Source organism: Sebastes fasciatus, chromosome 17, assembly GCF_043250625.1.
Source record: "Sebastes fasciatus isolate fSebFas1 chromosome 17, fSebFas1.pri, whole genome shotgun sequence".
Taxonomy (NCBI): domain Eukaryota; kingdom Metazoa; phylum Chordata; class Actinopteri; order Perciformes; family Sebastidae; genus Sebastes; species Sebastes fasciatus.
The window spans coordinates 862,792-890,183 of NC_133811.1; the positions used below are offsets into that span (position 1 = coordinate 862,792).

General features: G+C 41.3%; 2 protein-coding genes across 3 annotated transcripts in view; one reads left to right on the forward strand and one right to left on the reverse strand.

Annotated features, from left to right (window-relative positions):
• Positions 1-27,392, forward strand: part of grin2da (glutamate receptor, ionotropic, N-methyl D-aspartate 2D, a) — a 317,340-nt gene that overhangs the window by 172,490 nt on the left and 117,458 nt on the right. The window lies entirely within an intron of this gene.
• Positions 9,068-10,965, reverse strand: LOC141754071 (uncharacterized). The gene is made up of 2 exons (XM_074612892.1): positions 10,829-10,965; positions 9,068-9,914 (listed from the first exon to the last, which is right to left on the reverse strand). Exon 2 carries the CDS (start codon positions 9,911-9,913, stop codon positions 9,068-9,070), a length of 846 nt encoding a protein of 281 aa, XP_074468993.1. The 5' UTR covers position 9,914; positions 10,829-10,965.

Consider the following 27,392-nt stretch of genomic DNA (forward strand, 5'->3'; position numbering starts at 1 on the left):
TTACATAACAAATAATTAAATTTTCTGGACTTCTGGTTTCATCCGGGACATGAACAGCGGTCTCCTGGGTGAAAGTCCTGTGTTTTTAGACCCACCCATCCACCCCAACGTACTCCCAACGCAGACTTTGTCATTCTTAATCCGACATTACTTGTCCTGGCTCACCATTACATGGATTACATAGGAATTGATTATGTGGGTTATATACGAATTACTGAATATTGCAAAACGTTTTTGTAGTTACGAACGGTGTATAAGATGGCCTGATCTATTTAAGTAGATCACAAATGTAATTGCATCGATTTTTGTTGTCTTGTGCTGGATCAACGTATTCTCATACAACGGTTCGTATGATATCTTACTAACAAGTCCTCGTTTTCCTACGAATGTCAAGTAACACGTGTCAATTTCCACTCGTTACATGCATACAGTCTTTTCAAAATAAACTTCCGTCTTCTCAGGAAACCACTTACTTAGGTTTAGGTAACAGAACGACTTAGTTAGGTTTAGGAAAAAAACTGTGTTTTGGCTTAAAATAACTCCGGAAGTGGCGTTACTTCTGTAAGTTACGTGGCAAATCATCTTTGACTTCTGGTTTCACACGGGACACGAACGCTGGTCTCCTGGGCAAAGTCTGGTGTTTTTTGACACACCCATCCACCCCAACCTCCTCCCTGCGCAGTGTTTTCCGCTATTTATATATCCTGCTTCACAATTACGTTAATAAAACACACTGATTTTGTGGGATATTGCATTACTTTTCATATGTATAGCTAGGACCGGTGTATGAGACTTGCCTGGCTGGATACAGATCTGCGTAGAGCCTCCTGAAGTCCAGTTGTAAATGCAACCAAATCTATTGGTAACTGCTAAAAGCACCTGAAGAAGAATAAAGTCATGCTAAAAAATGGTTTTGCTCACTAGTGCTTGCACTGATCAGGGATCAGATAAACACTAAAGTGCAAGTTATACAACAGCTCGTTACACCTTCTATTTGACAAGTATTGAAATGACTTTGTGTTGTTTTATGGTGACAGAGTGAGATGTAAGGTTCAGTGTCACTTCATTCACCATCATTACTTGAGGAAGAGCCTGTGAGTGGTTACTTCCAGACACTGGGTAGATACACTTGAGAGGAGTAAAGATGCAGCTTGGAAAGATGGTTGCATTGTATTTTTAGTAGGGGAAACCTGCTGTTGGCATTGACTTTTGTTCCAAATACCGATTACTTGCGGTCTAGATCACACTTCTTCCTTTACTGCTGCTGAAGGATGTAAATCGGGATGTGTGGAATCGTCCAATACGGACGTTACTCTTATGCCTGATTTGTACTTCTGCAGCTGTTCGCCTATGCATTCTGGGCAGACATCTCTCGCGAGTACCAGACATGTCCTGTGGCAGAGTGTGCATAGCAGGTAATTTCTTCTTGATTTGGACCCGCTGTTTTCAAACCCTTTGTCAGGCGGTCTCAGGCGTCCTGATCGACCTCCCTCACCAGGCTTGCCGATCAGCAACTCGGTGGACTTCTGGTAGCAACGGATCCCTCTGAGAGCCACGGTACCGGGCTTGTAACAGTGGTGATTCTTCACTCCGCCAGTGGCTGGAGTGCTCTTGCAGTTTTGGTTGTCAGCTACTTCCTGGGAGCTTTTACTCTGGTGGATTTACAGGCAGTCTGCCTGGTTCTGGCCATTGTATTTTATCAAAACCCCACCTCCCAGCTCTGATGTCCAATCAAACTTCTGCGCCGTCTGCGGTGCCTGGGGCATAGTCACATTTTTCAGGAGGTGCTCGTCTCTACGGCTCACTGCGAGCTTCACAAAGCAAGCTTTTTGAGCAGAAGTAGAAATGAAGCATTAGGGTTACTGGGCTGGAGCAACAGAAGTAGATCATGCTGCCGGAGTGATTTGAGAAGTCATCAATGTTTTGGCACGTTTTTTTGCTGTGACTGGAGTACGATTAGAATCCATTGTAACTGCAAACTCTTCCAGGAAGAATAATGACACTTTACAAGCAGCGCATGTTTGACATTCAAAAGACAGACTTTCAGCATTTTATTGCTTTAAATTGTTAACAATTCATATTTTAGCCTTGTTCTGATTCAGAGCTCAGACAAAAAGCTTGTTATTGTGGGAATAAAACTCCCCACATGATTGATGTTTTCAACTATTGTGAAGCTCCTGCTAAAAATGTCTCCCATGCAGCTTTCTCTTTGTTTTTGAAAAATTGAGGTTTGAATAGCAGGTAGTGTTTCAATAGTTATGCTTTCAAATCCACGGCATCCTCTTTTACACAGACGTAAAACTCCAAATGGTGTTGATTAATGGGGCTGCACACTTGCCAACAGTGCTCCTCTGTTTAAATGAATACTGCTGAACGAGTGGGAAGCGGAGCCATTGCACGCTCAGCAAACCTCCTCTGAATAATTAATCATTACAAGACATTAAAACAAAGTTGATATTATTAATTATATTATAGATTTATGGACTTTCTGAAATATTAAGATTGGAATATGAGATGATGCTCTCGTACAGTGGTCGGAAGACTAGAAAAGTGGTCGGAAGACTAGAAAAGCGCTATATAAGTCCAAGTCCATTTACCATCCATTTACAGCCTCAAAACAGAGATCATGTCTTTCTTTAGAACGAGACATGAAAACAACATCCACACACAGAAGACGCAGATGAGACAATACAACTGTTTTTCTTCCTAACAATCTCCATTAGCCAGTCTTTCTGCTCTTTGTGCTCTGACAGCTGAGACAGATGTGTATTTAACAAAAAAGACATAAAACATCGGCATAGCTTCATGACTGCATTCACCGAAAAGCCCAAAAGCCAGTGAACAAGCAGCTGCTCACGTATACAGACCCCGGCAACACAAATATCAGGATGCACAGACAGAAGAAAAGGAGGAAACGTGTGTGAGGACTGAGGAGACAGGAAATGTGTGAGATGGAAGTTTGGCAGGCAGAGCTGGAGGAGAGTTGAGAGGATGGAGGGAAGGAGTGAGTGGAAGATGGAGATGCCAGGAGACAGAGGCAGATATAACGATGATGATGATGATGATGATGATGATGATGGTGGTGATTTGGCTGTCTGCTTGGAAATCGTTTTGAAGCTCCCGGCCATCACATTACAAACAACAGCAGCAGAGCACAATGTGAGCCAGTGCAATGAAATAAATGAACACATGCTGCACAACAGAGCAGAGTGGAACTCATAATAATAACATTTGAATAAAGCTCACAAAGTGCAGCTCGGTGCAACACTGACATATGGCACAAAACAAAATCAGCACACACAAGAATAGAACTATAAATCAAGGAATCTCTGTCTGTCTGTCTGTCTGTGTGTCCTTTACATATCTCGAGAACCGTTCAACCGATCTACTTCACAATTGGCAGGTGTATTGCTGGGGACCTAAGGATGTGCAATAGGGGTGGGACGGTACATGGATTCGTCCTGAACTGTTCGGTACTGGACGTTCAGTTCGGTTTGTGACACCCTTTTTGTACGTCCTGTGACCCAAACTGCGTTTTATGTCTACTACTCTCACACATGGAACAGAAATTCTGGAGCGCGAGTTTCACCCGGAAAGTTTTGGCAGTGCACCAGTTGTTCTCTATAAGCTGTAGCAGTTGACTTTTTGCCAGGTTAATCAAGCTCAATGGACAACGTTTTGAGTTAAACTGCATGCCGACAGTGTTAAACTGAAGTCGGTTATACTTCAATTCACTGCAAACATTTAATTTACGACGGCATCACCTGAATGTGTCGCTTAGTGGAGCGAAACAAAAGCAGACTGAACTGCAAGTCCGCCTCTCCACAGCGTTCACGCAGCCTCCCACTGCAGATTCAGACCATGCCAAAGTAATAACTAATGTTATAAGAGTGTTTATCACTGTGTATGTGACCACACTTCATCGTAGACAATACAGAAGCAGAAGCATAAGGTCAGTCTGACAGGTCAGAATCTTATGATGGAGCATTACATTTACATTACAGATATTTGTGATATTTATTTTCCTTATTCATTTATCTTCTATTAACAATATGTCACTGAGTGCCTTAACTGTTACAGAAAGAATTATGGCCAATGAGCAACCGTGGAAAGTTTACATTTTTTTTTAATTAAAAAAATAGATATATTCATTATTGGGCTATTATTATTTTTGTTTTCTCTATTGTACCGAAAACTTAACGAACCGTGACCCCAATTACCAAGGTACATACCGAACCGTGAATTTAGTGTACCGTTCCACACCTAATGTGCGATGTTGAAGTTGGTGCAATTTGGACACGGGACATGTTCAATATTAATAAAGTTAGAGGGGCGAAGCTTCAGGGCTTTGCAGAGCAGCATGTTGTCTGCAGCGGGCCTTTACAGGCCGCAGCTCATTGACCGCAGTTCACTTTTGTTGCCGGATGCTGGATATACTAACGCAACCGAACTCTTCTTCACTTCCCTGGAGTCAACGAGAGATGAGCGGTTCTCGACAACGAAGCAAGCACAACTTCCGGGGGCCATGCGATCAGCCTGCTCCATACGGGCACGTGCTCTGAACGGGCACACCCCTTGTCAACGCTGCAAGCATCAATACCGGGAGCTAAGCAATCGGCCCGTTTCGAACAGGCACACACTCTGAAGGGCCACGCCCACGAACAGGCACTGCACTAGTGACAAATTCTCAAAGAATATTGACAGATGCAACTTCAGTTTATGTTCAGAAACGTTTACTAGACGCATGTCTGTTTTTGGCCACTTGTTTAAGAACTCCACAACAACCTGATAGACACACAGTCCTGTCATATTCTCACTTATTGTGCTGAGACTGAACCATAACCGTGTTGTAAAACCCACAAAAAATAAGCTAAAAGAGGTAAAAAGACCTCTGAAAAGCTGCAGAGTTGGTGATTCTCGATGGGATCATTATACTGCAAGTGACCCCTTTCAGATTATATCGTCATTTTCTTACACCTAACCCGTTAAGGCCGTGTTCAGACCGTCTCTAGCTCTACATGAAAAAACACAGCCAGTCCGTCAAAGCAGCAGGATCACAGAGGGATCCGGCAAAAAAAACACAGGTTTGTTAACTGCAACAGCACGTCATCTGGTGCTCCGGTAACCGTCAAATGTGTGCACACGTTCCAGGTAGATTCCTTTGTGAGGAGAACACTGTATTCCTACTGTTTCTAGCTCGTGATTGTTGCAACAAAAGATGAAATAATTCCCGCCATGATACAGTTTAAGAGTTGTTAAAACAGTATTGTAAACCGCTGTGCAGTGGTTTGGTGTCTGATGAGCCTTCAAAGACTATTTCATGTCTCACTGGTGTTTAACTGCCTTAACTTCAGTTAGGCTTAAACAGAACTGAAACTAGGACCATTTCACATGAAAAACATTATTACAATTCTTTGACCACTTCAGGATAATGTAACAAAATCTTTGCGGTGAAGGACATTGCGCCGAACCAAACACTAGGATCGCCTGTTCTTTCTCTCTTTCACACTAATCAGGTGAATCCAGGTAAACACGCCACAGTCACATCCTGTTTGGAACGATCAGACTCATCAGACATGCAGAGGAGGGATGTAAAGAGGATTTAATGCCTTCAGACAACTGAGACACCAAGTGCATTGTAACTGAATGAATAAAACACACAAGTGTGGACAGTCAGTAGACGTATCGGACCGAAGGGAGAGGACAGCCAGGATGTAGCTCAGTCTAATAAAACATCTTTACTTTTAAAATTGCATACTGTAATTTTCTCTGGATTGAAGCTCAAATATAGAAACACAGCAATGCAGATTGTGGGACAGAAGATGCAGAAGATGAAGAAGGAAGATATTATTGTTAGCTCTTAATTAAAATATTGCATATTATTTTTTCACTCAGATGATAAAGTAAAAAGCCAATGGGTCAGAACAGAGGAGAAGGAAAGACAGGAAGGAGTTGTGTCACGTCGCCTGCTCTATCTTTCTCACTCTTTTTAATAACCACACCACGGTGATCTTTATTAGCCAGACTCATTCAGGACGAGCGGAAAACCACGGTAACCACGTAACTGTGTCCTTTATTGAGATTTCCATCTCCTTAATCCCTCTTTTCTGTTACTTGTTGATGATGCCATCACACAGCAGGGGAGCTCTAGCTTCCATGAGCTGCAGCCACTGAGTGTATACAGTGATAGAGCCTGTATGGTATAATCCTTTTCCAGTTGGAACTACAGCCCACGGTGCTAACAGATAACAGTAATATTTATCAAGTGTAATGCATGTGAAAATATAGGTGAGAAACATGTCGGAGCTCGTTATCAGGTTTGTTTCACTCCTTAACGCTGACTCACTTTACAGAACAGATTATTTGATCATTTAGGGAGCTGCAGATGCATTCAAAGAAACTGGTAATTAAGTGTGATTGCAACTGCCATAACAAACTGAAAAGTGTTTGTTTTATGTTCTTGTGGTAAAGGTCAAACTCACACACCAGATCCCATTGATGAAATGCTTATTTTTAGCTTCTTTCATTATGTATGGTTTTGCATCAGTTGCCTCTTCACAAGGAGATAAATGACACTGAAAGAGGAGATGAACGATTGAGGGGTGTCAGGACTCTACGTCCGGTCATGATACTTTTCATCGTCTGTCTCTTTCTCTCTTCTTTTAACACCTTCCCTCTTCGCTCATCAACATGTCTGCTTGTCGTCCCTCCCATCTGTCGTGTCTGGTGTTAGTGTAGCTTGTGTTCCCTCTCTCTCTCTCTCTCTCTGTTTCTCTTCTGGCTCACACATACATTCACTCTGTTTCTCTGTTTTCTTTAATTGGGTGAGACACCTTTCCTCTTTCTCTCTTTTTGATTCCTTTCTTGTTGCGCTTTGTCCTTTGGCATCCACTTGAATCTGATATTTTATTTCCTTCTTTCATTTCCAGCTTCAGTTTTAGCTCGCTTCTCGGATGTAACATGTAGATCCATCAGTGTAAGAAGATGTAGTTTTATTCCCTTTTATTGTGAAGGTCAACAGATAGTCTAGGCTTATAAAAACAATGTATGTTTGTTGATTATGGCAGTATGTATGGTTTTCATGTGTAAATGGTTGAGGCCAGTGGCGTAAGGTAGATATTACAGGCCCCAGTGCCAATATGACGGGCGCTCTCTCTACAGTCTGTCAGTTTACTGTCTATATATACGCAAAATTGAGGTCTTCACAGAATCAAAATTTTGGACCTGATCAAATCAGACCTGTGGGAAACCATACTTGAAACTGAGATAGAAAACGGGCACTCAATCTGAAAGTGTGGATCTATGAAAATGTCCACTCCAATAGACGATATACAGTAAGGTAAAACTGACCAAAGTGAAGCCGGAAAAAATACCTTTACATGGTGTTGGATAGGTAGAACAACAGTTTCTATCATGCGCCAAGGAAATAGCCGGTTGGTCGTGCTACGGTTGCTAAAAATAGTAACACACTACCAGAATATGTCTGATGATCCTCGCCTCGAAACCCGTGTCACCCAAACCTCATGCCATTAATATTTAGCAAACACACATGCATAGATGGTTCTAAGGTGGATCTTTTATCGTTGCCGTTATAATGACGGTCATTTATCATTATTATCGCTATTTCCTATTGGCTTTATTATCGCAGATCGTCGAGCTATTAATGCTATAAATAGTAACATTAACGCGCTACCAAAACACGGCTGATGATCATCGCCTCGTATCCCGTGTTGTAATGATATGAAAGATGTAATTGGCTTTATTATTAAGGCGGTTCAAACGGTGTGTTAATATTGACTGTTGTGCTTAATCTATGGTAGAAATTAAGCAGTGTGTGCTGTATGTAAATATTACAATATTTTGTTTATCACAAGCATTGACTATTAACTTTATACACTTGCCATTGTGATTAATTAATAGCCTATCATTTAGGAACAGGACAGAATAGTTTATATATAATATTATAATATAATTTAATATAATATAGGCTAATAAAATAGATTATTATTATTTTGTTTATCACAAGCATTGACTATTAACTTTATACACTTGCCATTGTGATTAATTAATAGCCTATCATTTAGGAACAGGACAGAATAGTTTATATATAATATTATAATATAATTTAATATAATGTAGACTAATAAAATTGATTATTATTAATACTATTATTACTAGAAGAGTATATATATATTTATTGTATATAATATAATTCAGTGGTATGCTATACATTGTATTTGAATGAAAAAGAACACTTGTATTGAGTCATCTTAATAACATATTTATTATAAACAAATTTTAAAAAACAGTACAGTAATAAAATCAGTGCAATCAGTGGTATATACATTTATCAACAATAAAATCAACAGGAATACAATGTAATGGAACAAAATAGAACAGAATATATATAATACAATAAAAAATATATATTATAAATACTATTGTTACTAGAATAATATATATATAATATAATGCAATATAATAAAATATAATATAATATAATACCATATAATATAATATATCTTTTTTTGTGCCATATCCCCGGGCTTCAAGTGCAGCCCTCCACTCAGCCAGAGTCACGGTGGCTGTGGCCTGGCAGTACCAATTCCCAAAGTACTGTTGGTGGGTGGCAGGGTCCCGCTCCCTCTGACACTGCTTGCAGGTGATGGCGTCACTCTTCCTAGAGTATTTCCTCTTCCTTTTGCCACTCTGTTCCTCCTCCTGTCTTTTCCTCTTGTGGTAATTTTGAGTGGTGTAAGGCACATCTGTCAGGGAAGAACCTGCAGGAACCACAGATTGGAAGGCAGGCAAGAGAGGTTGTGGTGCAGGCAGGTGAGGTTGGGCTGCACACAGGAGAGGTCTGGGCGCAAGCAGGAGAGGTCTGAGAGGTTGGGGAGCTGCCTGGAGAGGCGGCTCGAGAGCTGCAAGGAAGGGCGGCCTAAGACCAGCAGATGGAGTTATGTTCAGTCTTTGTTTTAGCTGGGCCATCCCTGCAGTATTAGGGGGCAAAACAAAGATGTGGGGATTTGCCACACTGCTGTTAGGCATACAGGGTCTTCCTTTCCTTTCAACTGCAGGAGGCAGGCTCTCTGGGCTGACGAAGGTGATTTTTGAGGTGGAGATGGCCTGCTCGCAAAGAGGCTGAGGGCCGTGGTGAGGTGGAGGGCGGCTGTGTGGTGGTTGCAGCTCGTGAAGAGGCTGAGGGCCGTGGTGAGCTGGAGGGCGGCTGTGTGGTGGTTGCAGCTCGTGAAGAGGCTGAGGGCCGTGGTGAGCTGGAGGGCGGCTGTGTGGAGGTGGCAGCTCGCAAAGAGGCTGAGGGCCGTGGTGAGGTGGAGGGCAGCTGTGTGGTGGTTGCAGCTCGTGAAGAGGCTGAGGGCCGTGGTGAGCTGGAGGGCGGCTGTGTGGCGGTTGTAGCTCGAGAAGAGGCTGAGGGCCGTGGTGAGTTGGAGGGCGGCTGTGTGGAGGTGGCAGCAGCAGCAGTGGCAGGTTGGCTCTGGCTTCTAGCGGATCTCACCTCCCGCTTGACCTGGATGGCATAACGGCCTGCAGGATAATGTGAGATGTACCCCTGGAAGGCTCTTTTGTTGACGAGGTTGTTGTGTGAATCAGAGTTTCCTGACTCCTCTGACATTGATGCCACCACATAACCCGCATACCCCAACGCATTTTCTGCCACCCATTGAAAAGTTTGGCCCCTGAATATCCCAAACTGCATCTGATGTTGGCCCAGGACATGCTGCATATTCTCCGGGTCTCCACCGCGACGCAGAACAGCCATCTTCGCAGACTCTTTCACCCTCTCAGGCGACAGAGCCCGCACCCATGGCCTGTTCTCCCTCTTAATTCGTTTTGCTTCCTCTGTGTCAAAGAGGCTAGCATGGCCATCCCCCCTCCTCCTAAATTTAGGCTCCATTCTGTATGATTGGGGGAAAAAAAAAAACACAGTTAGAATATGCTTGGTCTGTCCTCTTATATTGTAAAATTATGGCCTGCTATATGTTATGTTATAATTTCTTTCTTCTTTCTTAATTTCATATTTACTTTTAGTATATTTCACTACAGAATAGTGATCCAGCAAACTAAGAATGTCATTGCATTGATAACTTGTTTATTTATGCATATGACAATACATCCTTGTATCCTGATCTCCAATCTAGCTAAACTAACATAAATTACACTCTGTGTCCATTACTTCTCATGCAAAAGAGGTTATGCAACATTTAGTTGCCTCTGTCTGTCTGTGATACAGTGTTTTCTAATAATGTACTTACTATACAGAATCTGTAAACAATTTAATTTTTTTAAACTAGTTACCAGGTGAGTACCTTACTGGACCTATGCATTACCGTGTCTTATTCTCAACTGCTTTACAACCTGTAACTTAACACTATAACATTCTGAAACAATTCATATACACAGGGGCTACATTAGCATACTCAGCAAAATACCAAATACATAGACTGATCCACACATAAAGAGTGGAAACATAGATTACGTTGGTAAACTGTGGACTACGTATTTTCTATCTTGTACTATTGATTAACGTTAACGTCAGTGTTATTACCAAATAGCCAGCCCGTTATTAACTGTAGGACTACATAATGTGCTATGTAAACAGACAGGCTAACACACTAGTGTTGTCAGCTGCCAAAAATAAAGCATAGTATCATATCAGCTGACGTCAGCTGGTTATGAATGGAGAGTCGTTCACGACTTCAACTAGTGTAAGATAGCCAGGTTACGTGGATATGACATTAGCTCGCTAGCGTGCTGGCTCGCCACCAATGTAAACCACATATTTTCAATAAATGGTTAACGATGAACTTACCCAAAATATAGCAAAGACGTCGGGTCGAAAAGAAATGCTGGTGAAGGACTTGACTTTCCGTTGAAGGGACCTGACGTTGATTTCTAGGGGCGTGGCTTCCGGCGTCAATCTTGGTAGCGATAGCGAGTGTGATTGGTCAAATCTTGGTAGACGCAACGGACGGTGATTGGCTGTCGCCATTCTTGGTAGCAGGGCGGTCAAATCTTGGTAGAATCTTGGTAGCGATACGCAAGATGATTGGCTCTCAAATGATGGATGAGCTCGACCGACAGGCGACAGGGAGGGCAACCTCTGGGTCTGAGAAGTGAGGTCAATGCTGAAGAGCCTTAAACCTGCATTCTGTCTAGCAGCCAGCAGGGGGCGACTCCTCTGGTTGTATAGAAGTCTATGAGAAAATGAGCCTAATTCTCTCTTGATTTATTCCCTCAGTAAACATTGTAAACATGAGTTTATGGTCTCAATCGCTAGTTTCAAGTCTTCTTCAATACAGCATGATGTTCATTTAGTAAATGATGGTCCCATTTAGAGTCAGATAGACCATAAAGCAGGGGATGCTTTAGGGCGGGGCTACCTTGTGATTGACAGGTCGCTACAATGGCGTTGTCCGGTCTGGGAGTTGTCCGTGTTTTCGTCCTACAACTTTAACCCTTTCACTGTGTGTTTTCACTTCATGAAAGTTAATTGTGCATTTTGGTCGCATAAAAATGTCTTTCGGTTTGGTTGTATTCACTTCTGGTTGCAAAAAAACGAGATGGCGATGACCAAAATGCCGAACTTGAGGCTTCAAAACGGCAGTCCATAAACCAATGGGGGACGTCACGGTCACTACGTCAACTTCTTATATACAGTCTTTGGTTTTTATACATAATATATTTATACAATTACAGGACGGTACACTTTTCGTTTTGTCAAAGCAATTTTTGTCTGCTTATATACTGCTTTGTCCTCTTCTACTTATCGGTTACTACATTTTCCAGAATTCCATATTGTAGCACATACAGTATGGGTCTGAGCTTTTTTGCATTCAGCACATGAAGTCTGAGAGAGCTTAAACAGTACTGCTGTAACAGTTTGAGAGTAACAGGGTCTCCAGTCTTTCAGCCCTTAACTCACTTCAGCTTTTTCTCAGGCTCTCCTGAGGCTGCTGCTGCTGCTTCTCTCTGGCTGCCTGTTGTTGCCTCTTGCTGGTATAATTGGTGAGTGTTGAGTGTAAAATGTCTGATTCTGAAGAGCCGACAGAAACCTGAGGTTTACAGTTGACGACTTGGATCAGGAGTAGACAAACGTAGCTGCTGGCCATGATGTACATCCGTCTCTCCCTCCATGTCTTCCTCCCTCTGTGCCGTCTCTGTGTGTTAGCACTGACCCGTCATGTTGTGCCTCCCTGCCGCCTTAAACATACATGAGGTGCGTCCCCGGGAGTCGAGTTAAAGTTACATGACTCATGTCCTCAACAATCAGGATCATTTATAGAGACGCTAAGAGCCAATGGGAGGGCAGGCCGAGGATTAGTTTTGGTAATAATTTGGGGGGGTTTAAAAAGGAGGGTCGACTTTACTGTCTAATTATACCAAGGCTTTGTTAATGGTTCTGCCGGGGGTAATGGCCGCACTAATGCTTTTTTTTCCCCCTCATCCGCTCTGACCAATTATGTGACGAGCTACCATGCGGCTCAGTCTTCCTGCAGTTTTAGTCCCAAGTATATACAGAAACGCACCACAACTACACATGCACAAAGTTATTATATATTTTCTTGCCGTATTATTTTTATGAACTTTCAAGGGTATTTTTTCGCTTTGAGTGAACTGTTTTTAATTTATGACCCTGATACACAGGAAACAATACAGATCAACATGTATGTTAAGCAGATGCCTTCACATTTTCACATAAAAGCACACCCTTGTCCTGAAGTTGCTCTCTCTGTAGAATCTGAGCCTTTTATGAACCGTTTCCCATCGTTTAATAAATCTAATCTCATTCCCTTTTTTCTGAAATCATTCGTCCTCTCCGTGCCGGCCGTGAGGTCAGGTTTCTGGCATGGCTGCAATGGAAGAGATGTGGAAGAAAATCCTTCTTCCATGCATAAATGTAATTCAAAGTTCAGCTGCAGCTTATTCAAGGCTTCAGGAGTCTGAGTTAGCCGAGTGGGTTTCTTCCAAAGTTAGTCTTTTTCTAATGAAATTCACTCTTTTAGATTCCCTGGAAAGCGTTTCCCTGCTGGCCTACTGTGGAGGGATAACACAAGAATTTTGTTCTTAAAAGAAGTCTCCTAAAAAACTCTGGTTTGCATTTTTGCACTGCGACAAGGACTGCAGATGTTGCTCCCATCTCTTCCATTGGAGCCATTCAGTAGTTATAGTACATTATGTTATATAGTAGTTGTAGCTACTTTATCGCCAGAATGGAAAAAAATAATTAATAAAGCCACCAAGATCTCTTTCAATCTACATATAAGCATGTGAGTGTTGTACAAGTACAGACTCCTATCTGAACACATCCTTCAATGAAAGCTTTAATTGGTGAGTAAATCACTGACTGTTAAACTGATGTACACAGACATAAAGAAACTCAGCTCTGAGAGCAGCCTGTTCTCATTCACCGCTCCTTCTTATACCTGCAAAAAGAAATGCGCTATAATTTGCATATAACCCATGTGATCATAAGCAAGGACGAGCAGAGCCGCCTCTAAGGAAGTCAGATGACATAGTAGTATAAAGAGTGACAAAGTCTATGTAGGGAGGAGGTCGGGCTGGATGGATGGGTCAAACAAACCCAGGACACTGATGTCCGTGTCCCTAGTGAAACCAAAAGTCAACGTCAATTTATTTTAACTAAATTTTGTTATGTAACTGACGTACTTAACTAACACCTCTTATGTCAGTTACGTAACAAACCTACACGTACACGTACGTTTGGAAGAGCAACGGCCAATGAGGACACACCAACACTCGGACGACCAATCCGGTAACTTCATCACTCAGTCGGTCACTCGGTGACAGACTTTTGCGTTTGTAGGGCTGGCCCCTATGCGGTACAGCCAAAAATATAACTTTTGGTAACATATCCTACAATATTGGAGTAAGAAGGGGTCTGTAATGATCCCTCTGTGCACAGGAACACTGTCTGTACCACATCTACGCTACACTCCATAAAACAGTTGAACAAGCAAGTGAGTCTATAATTGTGATTGCAACACACATTTAGGGAAATACATATGCTGTATTATTTTCCTTAATTTTCTCTTCTAAATATGTTTGACTACCAGGGGGATTGTTTGAAAGAAATTGTCTGACGTCATCTGACGTCGTTCTCAGATCTCTACAGTTCCCCCTCAGTGAGTAAAGTGCTATTGACCAGAATGATGGCCAAAACTATGAAATAAAAACCTACTTGTATGAAGCCAGAATATCCCATTGATTGGTGGATTAATTGATTGATTTATTGATTAGTTCATTCATTCAATCATCCATTAGCTCAGTCAGTTATCTGGTTTGTTTGTCTTTCAGTCCGTCACTCAGTTGGCTGTTATTCAATCATCCAGCCAGTCACTCTCCATCAATTCCTCATTCATGCTCCCTCCCTCTGTCTCTCCCAGTCATATACAAATCTGCCCCCCACATCCCGCTCTCTGCTCTACTTCTTCATCTCTCTCATTTTTCATCCCCCCATTCTCACTTATTAAATCCCTCCCACCCCTTTCTCTCTTTCTAGTGCTGCGTCCATCAATCTACCTATCTGCTCTGCTCTCCTGCCCATCTTTGTCTCCCATCTCGGCTCCTCCGGGGACCGCAGTCACGAAGGCATCTGATGCAGCGTTTTGCATGTAAATTGGATAATTGGATTGGGACGCATAATGTATGGTGGCAGGCAGGAAGAAAGGAAAGAGAGGAAGGAAGGAGGGAAGGTGGGATCGAGGGAACGAGAGGAGCAAGCACGAGAGGTGGAGGAATTGAAAGTGGCAAATATTCACACACTCATGGAGGTGCAGATGCATGAATACTTCAGTACACAGGTAGACACACATACTCTCAGGAAACATGCAAGAAACACTAACAGAAAGACATAAATGCATCACAAACATACTGGAAGTTTAATCAGTTGATCATGATGTAGTGACCTTTTGGCCTCTTCCATGATGGTGGCTGATTGAGAGTACTGTAGTTTAACACTGACTGGCTTTGAGCAGCAAAAAACAGGAAATGAGGAATGTCCAAAAAAATTAAGTTAAAGTTGAACGTTAAATGGGTTTATTCCACATTCTTTAAACATATCAAAAACATGAAATCAAAACAAAAGGCAGCAGCTACAAAACCCAGAAGTTTAAAGTTGTGTGCCTCCAATCAGCGGCACCTGGCCTTCTCTTGGCCAGGCCTTTATCCCCCATCAACACACTCCAAACCTGTAGAGGGCGGCAAAGCACACTGGCAAACAAATGAGAATTGGCCCCTACACATGATCTACCTGCAGCGTGCTCTGCCAGGTGAAATCGGCTTTCGATACCACCACACATGGCACCATTTAGCGGCGGTATGAGACGCACCGGGCTTTTCATTAACTATGGAGGTGGATGAGTCCAACAACACAAGGCTTTCATCCAGAAGACCGCTGTTCATGTCCCATGTGTTAAGTTTCACTTTCCATATAACAATCAGCTGTTCATTCATGTCCCGTGTTCACAACGTTCACTGAACAAACGGAGCAGTTTGAAGCCCAACCATGATGTTTTTCCCTCAACCTAACTAAGTGCTTTTGTTTCGTTACCATTAACATTGAGCACATGTTTACTGCGACCAAAATGTGACGCCGAGGGGTCTGACAAAGCTTTGCATTGTCTCACCGGTACCTGAAGCTCACATGTGGACAAGTCAAGTAAAGCAACTTTGGTCAAAGTTATCGTTGTGGACTACTTGTACTGTAGTCAAAGGTGGATGGCTGCTTTGACAACTGAATAAGAATGTGTGTTCAGACTACGCTTAATTGATATCTCTATTGCTTTTTTATGAATCCTGGAGTGCATGGAGTTTAATGAGTCCAGTGAATTGTTAGCATGGCTCAGTCCATCTCCAAATTACTTCAAAACTCACATTTTATACACAAAACAAAGAATTCAAGGCCTCTTAAGAATGAATGTTACATCCTGGATGTGATGTACAACCTGGTGTTTGGGTGGAGACGTAACACAGCGAATGATCACTCTGAACTGGAAACCCAGCCAAAAAAGTAGCTTTTTTGTACTTGAGCCTACTTTGGGGGAAACACTGCTCCTACTTGGTGTTGTAGAATTGTTTTTTGTACCTCTACTGTCTTTACAGCTGTTTGTCCAACATGTGGTCTTTATCATGGCAGGGAAACACAGTTAATCTTTTTCAGTCATGCTTACTTCACAACATTACCACAACCTCACGCTGCGGGCAGCTGACTCTGACCTGCCTTTGGAGGAAGGAGAACAAGAGGAAGCCTTCTCCACAAGGAGTCGTGAACAATCACATTGCGTGAGACGTTATTTAATCAGTGCTAGATGGCGGCGCTCTCTCCGATTCACCTGCAGCCGAAGAGCAGAGGGCAGGTGCTCCTGATGCGCTGTTGACTCGCTGCGTTTGCTGCATGCTAAATTAAAGGTTATCAGTAAACGGCGAGCGGATCTCCTCTGGCTCCGTGACTTCCGCCGCCTTCGCCGTAAAAACTGTCAACACACTCACACATGCACACACTCCCCCGGTATCCTTGCTGCGACCCGTCCTATCAGTGCTAATGAAGGCAGCCGCATCAGTGGGATGGTGGGAGTGAAGTGCTAATATGAGTGTGTGTCTGTTTGTGTGCATGTGTGTCTGATGCAGGAGCTGCCACTCCTGCTTATGAACATGCAAATGGAGCTGTAAAAGGAACATTAAATTCCTTCCGATGCTGTTTGATGTTGAAATAGCTGCTCTTCTCCTCCACCCAGCGCCCCCATCCTTGTTCTATCTTCCCCTCATCATCCTCCTCTCCGTCTGTAATTTTCTCTCCTCTCCTCCTGCCTCTCCATCACTCCTTGTTTCCTCTGTCTCTCTTTCTTCTTGTTTCCCTGCTTCCTCTTCAGCTGTCTGTTTCCTCTCCTCATCCCCAGCTTCTCTTGTCCTTCCCCTTCCTCCTTTTCTGTCTTCCTCCCTTCATTTTCCTCACCTCCTTCCTTCTCCCTCTCTCTTTCCAGTCATCTCCCAACATGTACTTGTCATCTTTCTCTCCCTGTGTCTTTTCCTCATCCCCCTTGCTCTCCCTCACTCCTTCCTCCTCTTCCTCACAGACATCCATCATCTGCTGTATATCAGGCGCTTGATGAGGAGTTATTTTCAACCCTGGATTTGATATTTTATTACATATTTAAGACACTTTCACATCATACATAGTAGTTTGAACTATTGTTAATAGACACATATTTATTTAATATTTAGTTTCTTGTTGTCATTGTTTAATCTACATGGTTTCCTTGTCCATCCCGTCCGCTCTGAGCGTCCCTGTTAGGGCAGCTCTGTATTCAAACATCGAGCCTCTGCTGCCTTGTTGTGGCTCAGCCCCGGTCATGTACAGCGTTAATGAAAACACATGTAATGCCAAGCTGCACACATCACCATGACAACCCCGTTGGGATGAGGGAGAGGCGGAACGAAAGATGGGGAGAAAGAGGGAGATTGATAGACTCGGATAGAGAAAAGAAGGAAGGCAAGAGAGGAATCAAAGAGGACGGAATAGAGTGAAAATGAAAGATGGAGTACTGGGAGGAAGAGAGGGGGAATATGAGAAATAAAGGGTGAGGAGACAGGAGAAAGTGTGCAATAGAAAAGAGAATTTGAGGTAGAGATCAGAAATATAACAGAACAGCATGCTGAGCTGAGTGTTTCAATTGATACGCTGCAGATTTTCATCCTATTTGAAATACTTTTCGACTTTGCTACGCAGAGGAATCAAAGCCGGATGAATCATTTCTTATGTGTCAGCAGGATTTTTTTTTTATATTCCCGACTTCTCGAGTCCATCCATAAAATAATTATTCGGCCACTGACCAAAGACCAAGCGTAGATTCCTTTTGTTATTTTTTTTTTATTATCTCTTTACATTCTCTCCTTTATTTTCTCCTTTTAATTTGTTGACTGCTCCTCCTCTTCCTCCTCCTCCTCCTCCTCTTCGTCTTTGATTAGCCAGTGACAGTTGTAGTGGTGAGTTGTACATCCTTCATCTGATTGATGTGTCACACACCTTTAGTGCCCGACTCTCATGGGCTCACAAGATACATCCTTGCATGAAGAAACTTCTCCTCTACACAAGTCACTGTTAAATACAGATCTATGGACACTGTACTGTATATAAAGCATTTCATATTAATTCAGCACCCTTTGCACAGTTTACTCATCCTGGTCGCACTCAATGGCGTATGAATGACACAGTAATCACAAGTCATTTTGCATGCAATATGAATGTTGTTTTCGCATCATTTCACCCCATGTAGTCTGTACTGAGTGCAATGTAAACACATCTGTGTGAATATGCTATGCTCAGAGCTAGTGACGTGGAATAAAGAGTGGGAAAGACATCTTATGGTGGACAGGAGAGGAGGTAGATGGGTCCAACACACAGCTCGTCCTGTGTCACCACAGCACTTTCCCTGAGTGTTTACTGTGACTGCGGATGGGTTCACATTGTAGTTAATGGAAAGCCCGGTTGCATCTCAACAGGCTGGTGTACACTTACTTGGTCACTAAAGCTGATTGTGAATCTGAAGTGAAACTTTACACATCCATTGTGTTATGAAGCCTCACACGGCACTTCAACATCCTTGAAGGTTTATTGATTTAAAAGCCTTGAAAGCATGTGTTTGTTCATTAGTATGTGTCAGCGCTCTTTGTCCAATGAACAGCGCTTCATGTCGTGAGACAAAACCTTATGGAGGTTTGTGGTGACACAGCAGCAGCTGTTGTTGACTTCTCCAAACAACTGTACCCATTCTGAGTCCTTGAATATCACCAATCAATATCTCTGGAGTCAGCAAGAAGTCCTGTAGAAAACTAGAATGCTTCTATTATTGATGGTGTTTGCTGAGTTGAGGGCAAGAGAGAGCAACACAAACTCTCTTCCCAAACTTTGATGGACACCCTGTCTATCTTTACAGCCATGTTGACCATTACTACCCTCTGAAATGGACAAGGAGAGACTGAACAGATGTGGATGTTGGGTTGTGTTTTTGACTGGACACAGACTTCAAGAAGGAATCACACTGTGGTATTTGGAAACAAGAATGCTGTTAGGATGAGCTGTGTTGAGTGTGGAGACTCTGGCCAGCGGAATAACGGAACTAGCCAACAATGTTGATTATCTAACCAGAAATAAATAGAAATCAAAATCTTAGTTTATCGCATAAATGACAAGAAAAAATCTAAAGCATCAATGTACTTTTCGGAATCTTGTTTCCAAAATAGGCACCTCATCCATTTTGGAATGATAACTGGGCTTTCTGGAAGGATCTTCTGAAGAAAAAAAAAGCTTTTTTTTGAGTGACCTTTACCAGTTGCTGTTGTTTTGGCCTGTGATGACTCATACCAATAACTGACTTAAGGTCAAGACTCACCAACCTTTTTAAAGAAACTTTTGAAATGTCGCAAAAAAGAAATGGGAATTAGGCAGGTTTCCATTAACTGGTTAGGAGCGAATAAACTCCGTACAGTTTGCGCTATAGGCTACGCATGGCTGTAATCTGCAGAGTAGAAGAGTATAAACAGAGTAGAAGAAGAAGAGGTTGTGAACCAGAAGCAACACAAGTTTCCTTTGGCCATCTAACCATCTATGAGAGAAATGGAGACAGGAATAATCGGGAAGATGCCGAAAGCGGAAACAGCTGATTAGTCATGTGAGTTAAATGTAAAATATATTTGGTAAATATGTTTCCATATCTCATTTAGCGCTCTAAATCTTTTTCCGAAAAATACAGAAACCACCTCAAGCGAGCGTAAAAACATTTTTGCGCAATTGAGGAAGATTTATCAATTTTTGCCGTTTCCATACAGCTTTTCTAATGCCATATGTCAAAATGCAGATAAAATGATGTGAAACACGGCTACAGTGTGTCAAATAAATGATGTGGTATAAAAGGCCTTTTTCACTTCAGACAGTTTGACTAGTCATAAAAGGAAAAGCACAGGTGTTACTAAAATCTATTCAAGTGTCTCAGTAAGACATGATGGCAGAATGACGACGACCCTGAATGCACCATTTCAGTGAAGTGGATTTTATTCGTCATTGATTTTATAATTTGCACCTGTGTTTTTCCTCCTTTGACATGTCAAAAGCCTTGAAGACGGTATCACTAAATTATATCAGTACGATTCATATGTGCAGGCTCCATCCATAGAAATACTCTAATGCTCATGCTCTATGGGCCCCAGAATGCAGAATCAGGATGTTTTTCAGCATGTACACAGCAAAATCGACAGTGTTAATCCAACACTTAAAGAGTCAATTTTAACACTAAGTCAGTGAACATATGGTCCCTATCTACGGAGTGTTAAAATAACACTGAACATAGTGTTGAATTTTCAGTCAATTCAACTCTAGAAAGAGTTAATATTTTACACTACACTACACTGAGAAGTGTTACTCAAGTTTTACACTATGACGAAAATAACACTCATAGAGTTATTTATAGTTGACACTGAATTTTTAAGTGTTAATCATAATTAACTCTTATTAATTTACTCTTCATGAGTGTTAAACCAACTTAACACTGAGTGTTGATTAAGAAATTACTCCAAACAGTGTTGATTTTTTAATGACTCCTGCCAGTGTTAAAACATATTTACTCGTGTACCTACTCCCTTTAAGTGTTATTCTTACCCAACACCAAGTATTACTTGTTCATTTTTCACAATAAGAGTCCTGATTTTACAAAATACTGGCATCTCATCAGCTACCTCAACACATACAATAAGTTCTTTTCTAATAAAATGCATTCTTCAACAGAATTAGTTTTGAGTGTTTTGCGTTTTCTACTTTACCATGTCCACCTGATACTTAAAACAGGTAAAACTAAAAATGTTTGCAGGGAAGAAACAACAAACACCATTATATCCATGTCTTAACACAAATTTATTAAAAATAAAGACATTAATCCTCAGGTCAAATGTAGTTTGAGACATGCTCACACCAACACGAGCTACATAACAATAAAACTTCACTTTCAGTTTAAGAGATGAAAAGAAAAACAGTGTTCTTAGAAGACATGGTATATTTCAAATTGTAAAATCTTAACTATTTTCTCTTAACAATGAAAAATATTGTTTAAAGTGCATTTCAGAGGATACACATAGAGGATAATTCCAGCTATTTTCAACCCAGAACAAACTTCACTATCATCTGGAATCTACCAACCGATTCATACCAAAATATTATCGAATTGGCCACTGAATGAGTTGTGATGTGAGAGTGCACCTGCCTTCATGTGTGTTTGTGTTGACTTTAGTAATTGGCCAAATTCAGAATTTTTTTTTCCAGTGGTGAGACATATTTGGCTTTAGAAGATTTGACTATATGTTCATACATTATACTGCTGTTGCCAACTCAAGTGCCGAAAAATAAATACATTTTTCATTTGAAACACTGTTCAAACATGCTAAAATGGCTTTAAAATATTCCATCTATAACACTATGTGGAGTGCTGTTAGATTTACTATTGGACTTTCAACTTCCCAGAGATTAGTGGGTTTTCTATTCCAGCAGGTGTTCAAATAACATTTTTAAAAGGAGAGATTTGCCGATTTACAACCTTATCTCAATCTATCCGCATATAGTGTGAAAAACGCCAAATGATGTCGCTGTGCCCCAGAGAATGTCTACAACAAATGCGGGCATTTTTCATACTATATGCAGATAGACTGAGATAGGTTAAAAATTAGCAAATCTCTCCTTTAAGAAAAGTGACAGCCCTAGTAGCTGAATTGTAAAAATCTTGGTTGGAATCTATCAGTATGGTGGCAGATGATAGAAAATTGTCTGTAGGTTGAATAACAATAACTCCTTTTCAACCATCACTAAAATACAACAAACCACCCGTAGGGAAATACAAATGACGACGGAAAATTCCATTAGGAGGATATATATGGAAGCAGGATTACCTCAGCCAGACAACCAACAACTAATGATCAATAAATTACTTTACTCTGTTATCAAATATTCAAGTTGGGTTTCAGAAATTAAATTTCATACAAACAGCCAAATTCCTTAAGGCCATCGCATCCTGCTACCTAGATTACCCCCTAGAGGACACATTGCAAACATCAACATCTTAAATTTTGCCTAAAACGGCACTTAAATGATCCAAAATGATTCAAAGGAAGCTATCACAACATACATTTTACACATCAACTTACACGTTTGGCATCTTGATCTTCCTTCTGCCGTTTTCTGGAAGGGCTGTAATCATCATCTAGAATGACTGTATCATCAGTCGCAGGATACAAATTTCAGGATGACCGTATCATCAGGGCGGCAGCCTGAAAGATCCAGCACTGAATTGGTTACGACATCAAGCAGTGGACTGGCGGACGAAGTTGTCCCCTCAGAAGAGCCGGACGAACTTGTTCCCTGGGAATCTACGTGTAGTTCAGGAAAGAGAGGGAAGAGAGAAAAATAAACACCTACCATTTGTCAGTTTATCACAACCTTAACGTGTAACTGAGTCTTATTCAATATTCATTGGACTATGCTGAAAGAAATGGGAATTAAGATAGAAGTTTACCGTTGTCAAATGTGATAGTAAATACACCAGCGTTGGGCTGCTGTGCTACTTCTTCAAAGACGCCTGTATCCACCTCAGTTCCCGTCTCATCATATACTCTGATGCCTTTGGTGACGGGTGGGATGGAGAACTTCAGGAAAGCTTAGGGAAAAAACACAAACAGGGAGTCATACCATATGAAACCATGCCATCAATCTGGTCATGCTGTCTGGCAACTTTCATTAATCATCTTAAAAAAAAGTTGTCCCTAGATACCAGTTAGGTGAGAAACAAACTCAACTAAGCCGACCAATACAAGTCAGCCCTTGATTGCTGTGACCTCTGGAAATGCCCAAAAGGTAATTTGTCTAATTTCAAAATCAAAGTAACTGTCTGGACTGTGTGGAGTCTCTGAGACGTGCAAGCAGAAACCATTTTGACATGTGTGTAAACATAGACTAATGTTAATATTAACTTATCTAAAATGATACTTACCATCACTGGACCACAGCACATAACGCGGACATCTAAAAAAACAAGTAGAAAAATGTCATGTAACTTTAAAAGGAATACAGGGGAAATAAAGTCAGTTAGCTTATATCAGGGAATTACAGAAGACTTATTGACAATTAAGAACTACCACAATGCGTTGCCATCAGCCTCACAGCAATTTGCCATTCTACCTCTTCTACAGTTCTGCTGTGAGACATGGTGATATAGCAGGGTTTTACAGCATGGGAGATGTTTTAGTGGTGATCAAAGATAAATCAGGGCCACCAAAATGTGTAAAAACAGCCATTTCAATTCTTGATAAACAGTCTCTCAATTCTGATCACAACATATTGCATTAATATTAATATCATGCTCCTAAGTAAAGTTCTTTTTAAATTACATTCTTTGCTTGTTTTCTCTTATATTATGATGAAATCAATCAGCAATGCAGAACTTTGTGTTTACCCGCGCACGTGTTAGCTGTTAGCCCCGGATAGCTTGTTAGCTAGTTAGCTAGTTCAGCTAACTCCCTACACATGCAGTCTTTGTGTTTGACTGTAATCTAAGGACATTAATAAGAACGCAACTCTCACTGCTCCACATTGACACCTCTAGCCGATATTACAAGTATAGTTTGACATTAGCTAGTTAGCGTTAATTGGCTTAATGTTGCTGACACATTTTAGCTAGCCTTCCACATGGTCACGTTAGCTCGGTGTTATTCAGTATATTAAGACACAAAACCAGCTGGAGTGTATGTTGATTATTAAAACCAGCTGGAGTGTATGTTGAACAACAATATAAAGTTATCCTAAAATGCTGCTTCTGCTGAAATGCTCAAATTCGGTTTAATAAGTGATGAAGAGAAACTTACCTCAGTCTTTCAACGAGTGCAAAATGGCGCTAAGAACATCTTGGTCCGTTTTGAAATGAGCAGGAGGAGGAGGAGCACTCCAGAGTACAGAGTACTCTCCAGAGTACACCAGTCTGGTAACTCTGAACACTTTCACCAACACTGGGGTGTATCTTACTCTAGCTGTTGTTGTAATAACTCTGAAAGAGTCCATGTACTTTGACAATGTAATATTTACACCGAACATTTTTAACTCTGAATATTTTCACCTACACTGGAGGGTATGTTACTCCGGCTGTTGTTGTAATGACTCTTGCTGTTGTTGTAATAACTCTGAAAGAGTTCATATACTTTGACAAGGCATATTTAACTCTGGAGAATTTGCAGTGTATGCCTGCTTAGCAACTTCCACTGGAGGGAATACATCCATAATTGTATGCAGCGCAGATTTGTTGTCTCAAAACAGTCCAACAAATGTCTCCGCAAATCTTCCCCCCGGTGTCTCGCTATTCAAAATGCAGCAATTCAGGCTTCAACAGACTGACAGTCCTCTTGACGACATCTTAAAATGTCTCACGATGAATCTTGCAGTGATATATGAATATTAAAGAGCTACACGTAGCCCAGTTAAATCACAAATAACACATTCAGTGCTCCTGTAGCCTCCTTCACTGCAGAATCTATGAGTCACGCAGGAGTCATGATAGCCTTAACGGCTCCGTCAGGCCGCCGACCCTCTCTTTGGTGTTCATGGTCACAAGCCTGTCATTTCAGTTGTGTGATTCAGCCATAGGCCTCTCTCTCTCTAACACTATGTGTGTGTGTGTGTGTGTGTGTGTGTGTGTGTGTGTGTGTGTGTGCAATAGCATGATATACAAACATTGTTCTCCACAGTGTAAGAGCAGAGACAGCTGTGCTGGTGGGTTCACTTCCAGGGGACGGGACTCACAGCGCCTCTGTCATGGGAAGTGATGAACTATGAATCATCTCAGTCAATAAAAGGAGGTCTAGTGAGAGAGAGAGGGAGGGAGGGATGCTGACGAAAACCCCATTGAGTAGTTGCTGCAGAGGGCTTTTATTCATTCTGTTTTCATTCATTCATTCATCTATTTCTTTAACTCTCTAATGGATCAGCCTTGTTATAAATGATGGGACGGAGGAAAATGGGGAAAATGTAGAAATGAAAGCTCAATCAGTTGTATCTGCTGCATCAGGGAACCAGAGAGAGAAGGGGAGAGGGATAAAGAGAGATAGAGAGAGTGTGTGTATTGTGTGTTGTATTAACTCTCATTACACTCGCTAACATTACTGAATGCCAAAGATCATCAGGGCAACATCACATTAGCACAAAAATCAAATCCAACCGAGTCACCCACAACCAAAAAGAAAAGGATGTGACCTTTTGGAGAGAAATGATCAAAATACAACGCGACCTTGGATATAAATAGCACACAGCGTATAACAGAGGTGGCTTTTGATTATTTATCTGGGTGAGGCTATAGGCTCTCATTGCTTCTGCTTACACAAGAGCAATGGTTATCTAGCTTTGTGCACTGAGCTTTGACTCCAAATGTAGAAGTTATTCACAAACAAGTTGTTCTTTTTATTGCAAGTGTGGCTTGTTTTGTCCAAACAAGCCAATAGGGACATTCTTGTCTGGCTATCAGCTTGGTATTTGTCACCAAGGTTGGTGCCAACTGCTGTTCAACATGGTTTCACAAAAACATTACATTTTCATTGTTGTTTTTTTTGTTTTTTTGTCAGTGCATCAGTTTTGAATATGCAGAGAGAAGGGGTAGATTGTGGTTTCTTACTTAGGTTGTACCAACTAACTAGCACATCTTCACCACATCATCACATCATTGGCTTGAAATCCACTCATGGTTCCCATTATGGCTGTCAAAGTTAACTCCATAATAACATGTTAATGCAAATCCGTTTTATAACGCCACTAAATTCTTTCATGCATTAATGCAAACGGCTGAGTTTTAAAGCTATAGAGTGACGATACCGGTATCATATGAAACTAGAAAGCCTAAAGAATCCATCGGTACCAACCATGTCATACTAGCTTGTCTGGAAGGAGGCTAAATAACGCTCCAAACAGATGCTAAATTTTGGCGAGGAAAAACTGTCATGATAATTTTCAAAGGAGTCCCTTGACCTCTGACCTCAAGATATGAGATTGAAAATGGGTTCTATGGGTACCCACGAATCGAGACACAATCATGCGATTAATCGCGATTAAATATTTCAATGGATTGAAAGCTCTAGCTCCCATACAACTAAACTGCATTGTCAATTATGTTTCGAGGGAAACATTTTTTCCCGGATTACGTTTGTATCACAAATACATTTCCAAGTCTGCGTAGGGAGGAGGTCGGGTTAGATGGATGGGTCAAACTAACACTGGACTTTCACCCAGGAGACCGCTGTTTGTGTCCCGTGTGAAAGCAACACTGACTTATTTTAATTTATATCCAAAACTTAAACAACGTAACAAACGTAGTTATTTTAAGCCCAACCATGATGTTTTACTAAACATAACCAAGTCGTTTTTTTTTCTTCAATTTGCAACATTAATTACATGTTTAAAACTGTGACCGAGAAAATATGTTTCTCTTGAAACATAATTGAGAATGCAGTTTAGTTGTATGGGAACGTGATGCTACAGCATGGAATGGCAAGTGAGATAGTGAGAGTCTTATCATTCCATACTGCGCCTTAGTTTCCTCCAGATGAAATGTTAAATAGTCACATTTACACACATTTAAACATATAGGGACCACTGTTCTAAAGGACTGGACTGTTTGAGTTGCCTTCTTGTGACTACTTTTCCTTAAAATGTATTATATTCAATAATTTATGTAAATGTCACATCAACATTCCTGCAAATAAAATTGAGCGTAAGAGGATAGAAAGATGAAGAGAGATGGAGAATAAATGCTGACAAATCCCAGACTCTTTAGAAGAAGCATGAAAATGGCTCTTGATCATTGCCCATCTCTCTCTCTCTCTCTCTCTCTCTCTCTCTAGATCACTCTCTTTCTTTTCATCTTGCTCTCTCTAACTCCGCATCTCTCACTCTCTCTCTTTTTACTCTTACACAGAAAGCTTTCCCGTAACAACTGGGACACACACACACACACACACACACACACACACACACACACACACACACACACCTTCCTACACAGGACCGTAAACCATTAGTACTCACTCCATATCAGACAGACACACAGTTTGTCTCTCTGACTGATCTGTCTGTTTCTACTCTACCGTCCAGCCTCGGTATGAACACATGAATCTTTGCACCCATAAAAGTCCAGATTTCTGTTTCTCAGCAGAGAATATGTTTTTTTTTTTTGTTTATTTTCATGAATTATAATGAATGTCATTAGAAGTCAGCGTCTGAAATGAACTTCTCTTCCCTTCCTTCCACTGTAGCAGGCTAGTCTTTTTTTTGTCTGCCACTCAGA

Excerpts from the sequence above, each read along its gene's own strand:
- LOC141754071 (XM_074612892.1), bottom strand. The coding sequence starts at position 9,913 with ATGGAGCCTAAATTTAGGAGGAGGGGGGATGGCCATGCTAGCCTCTTT.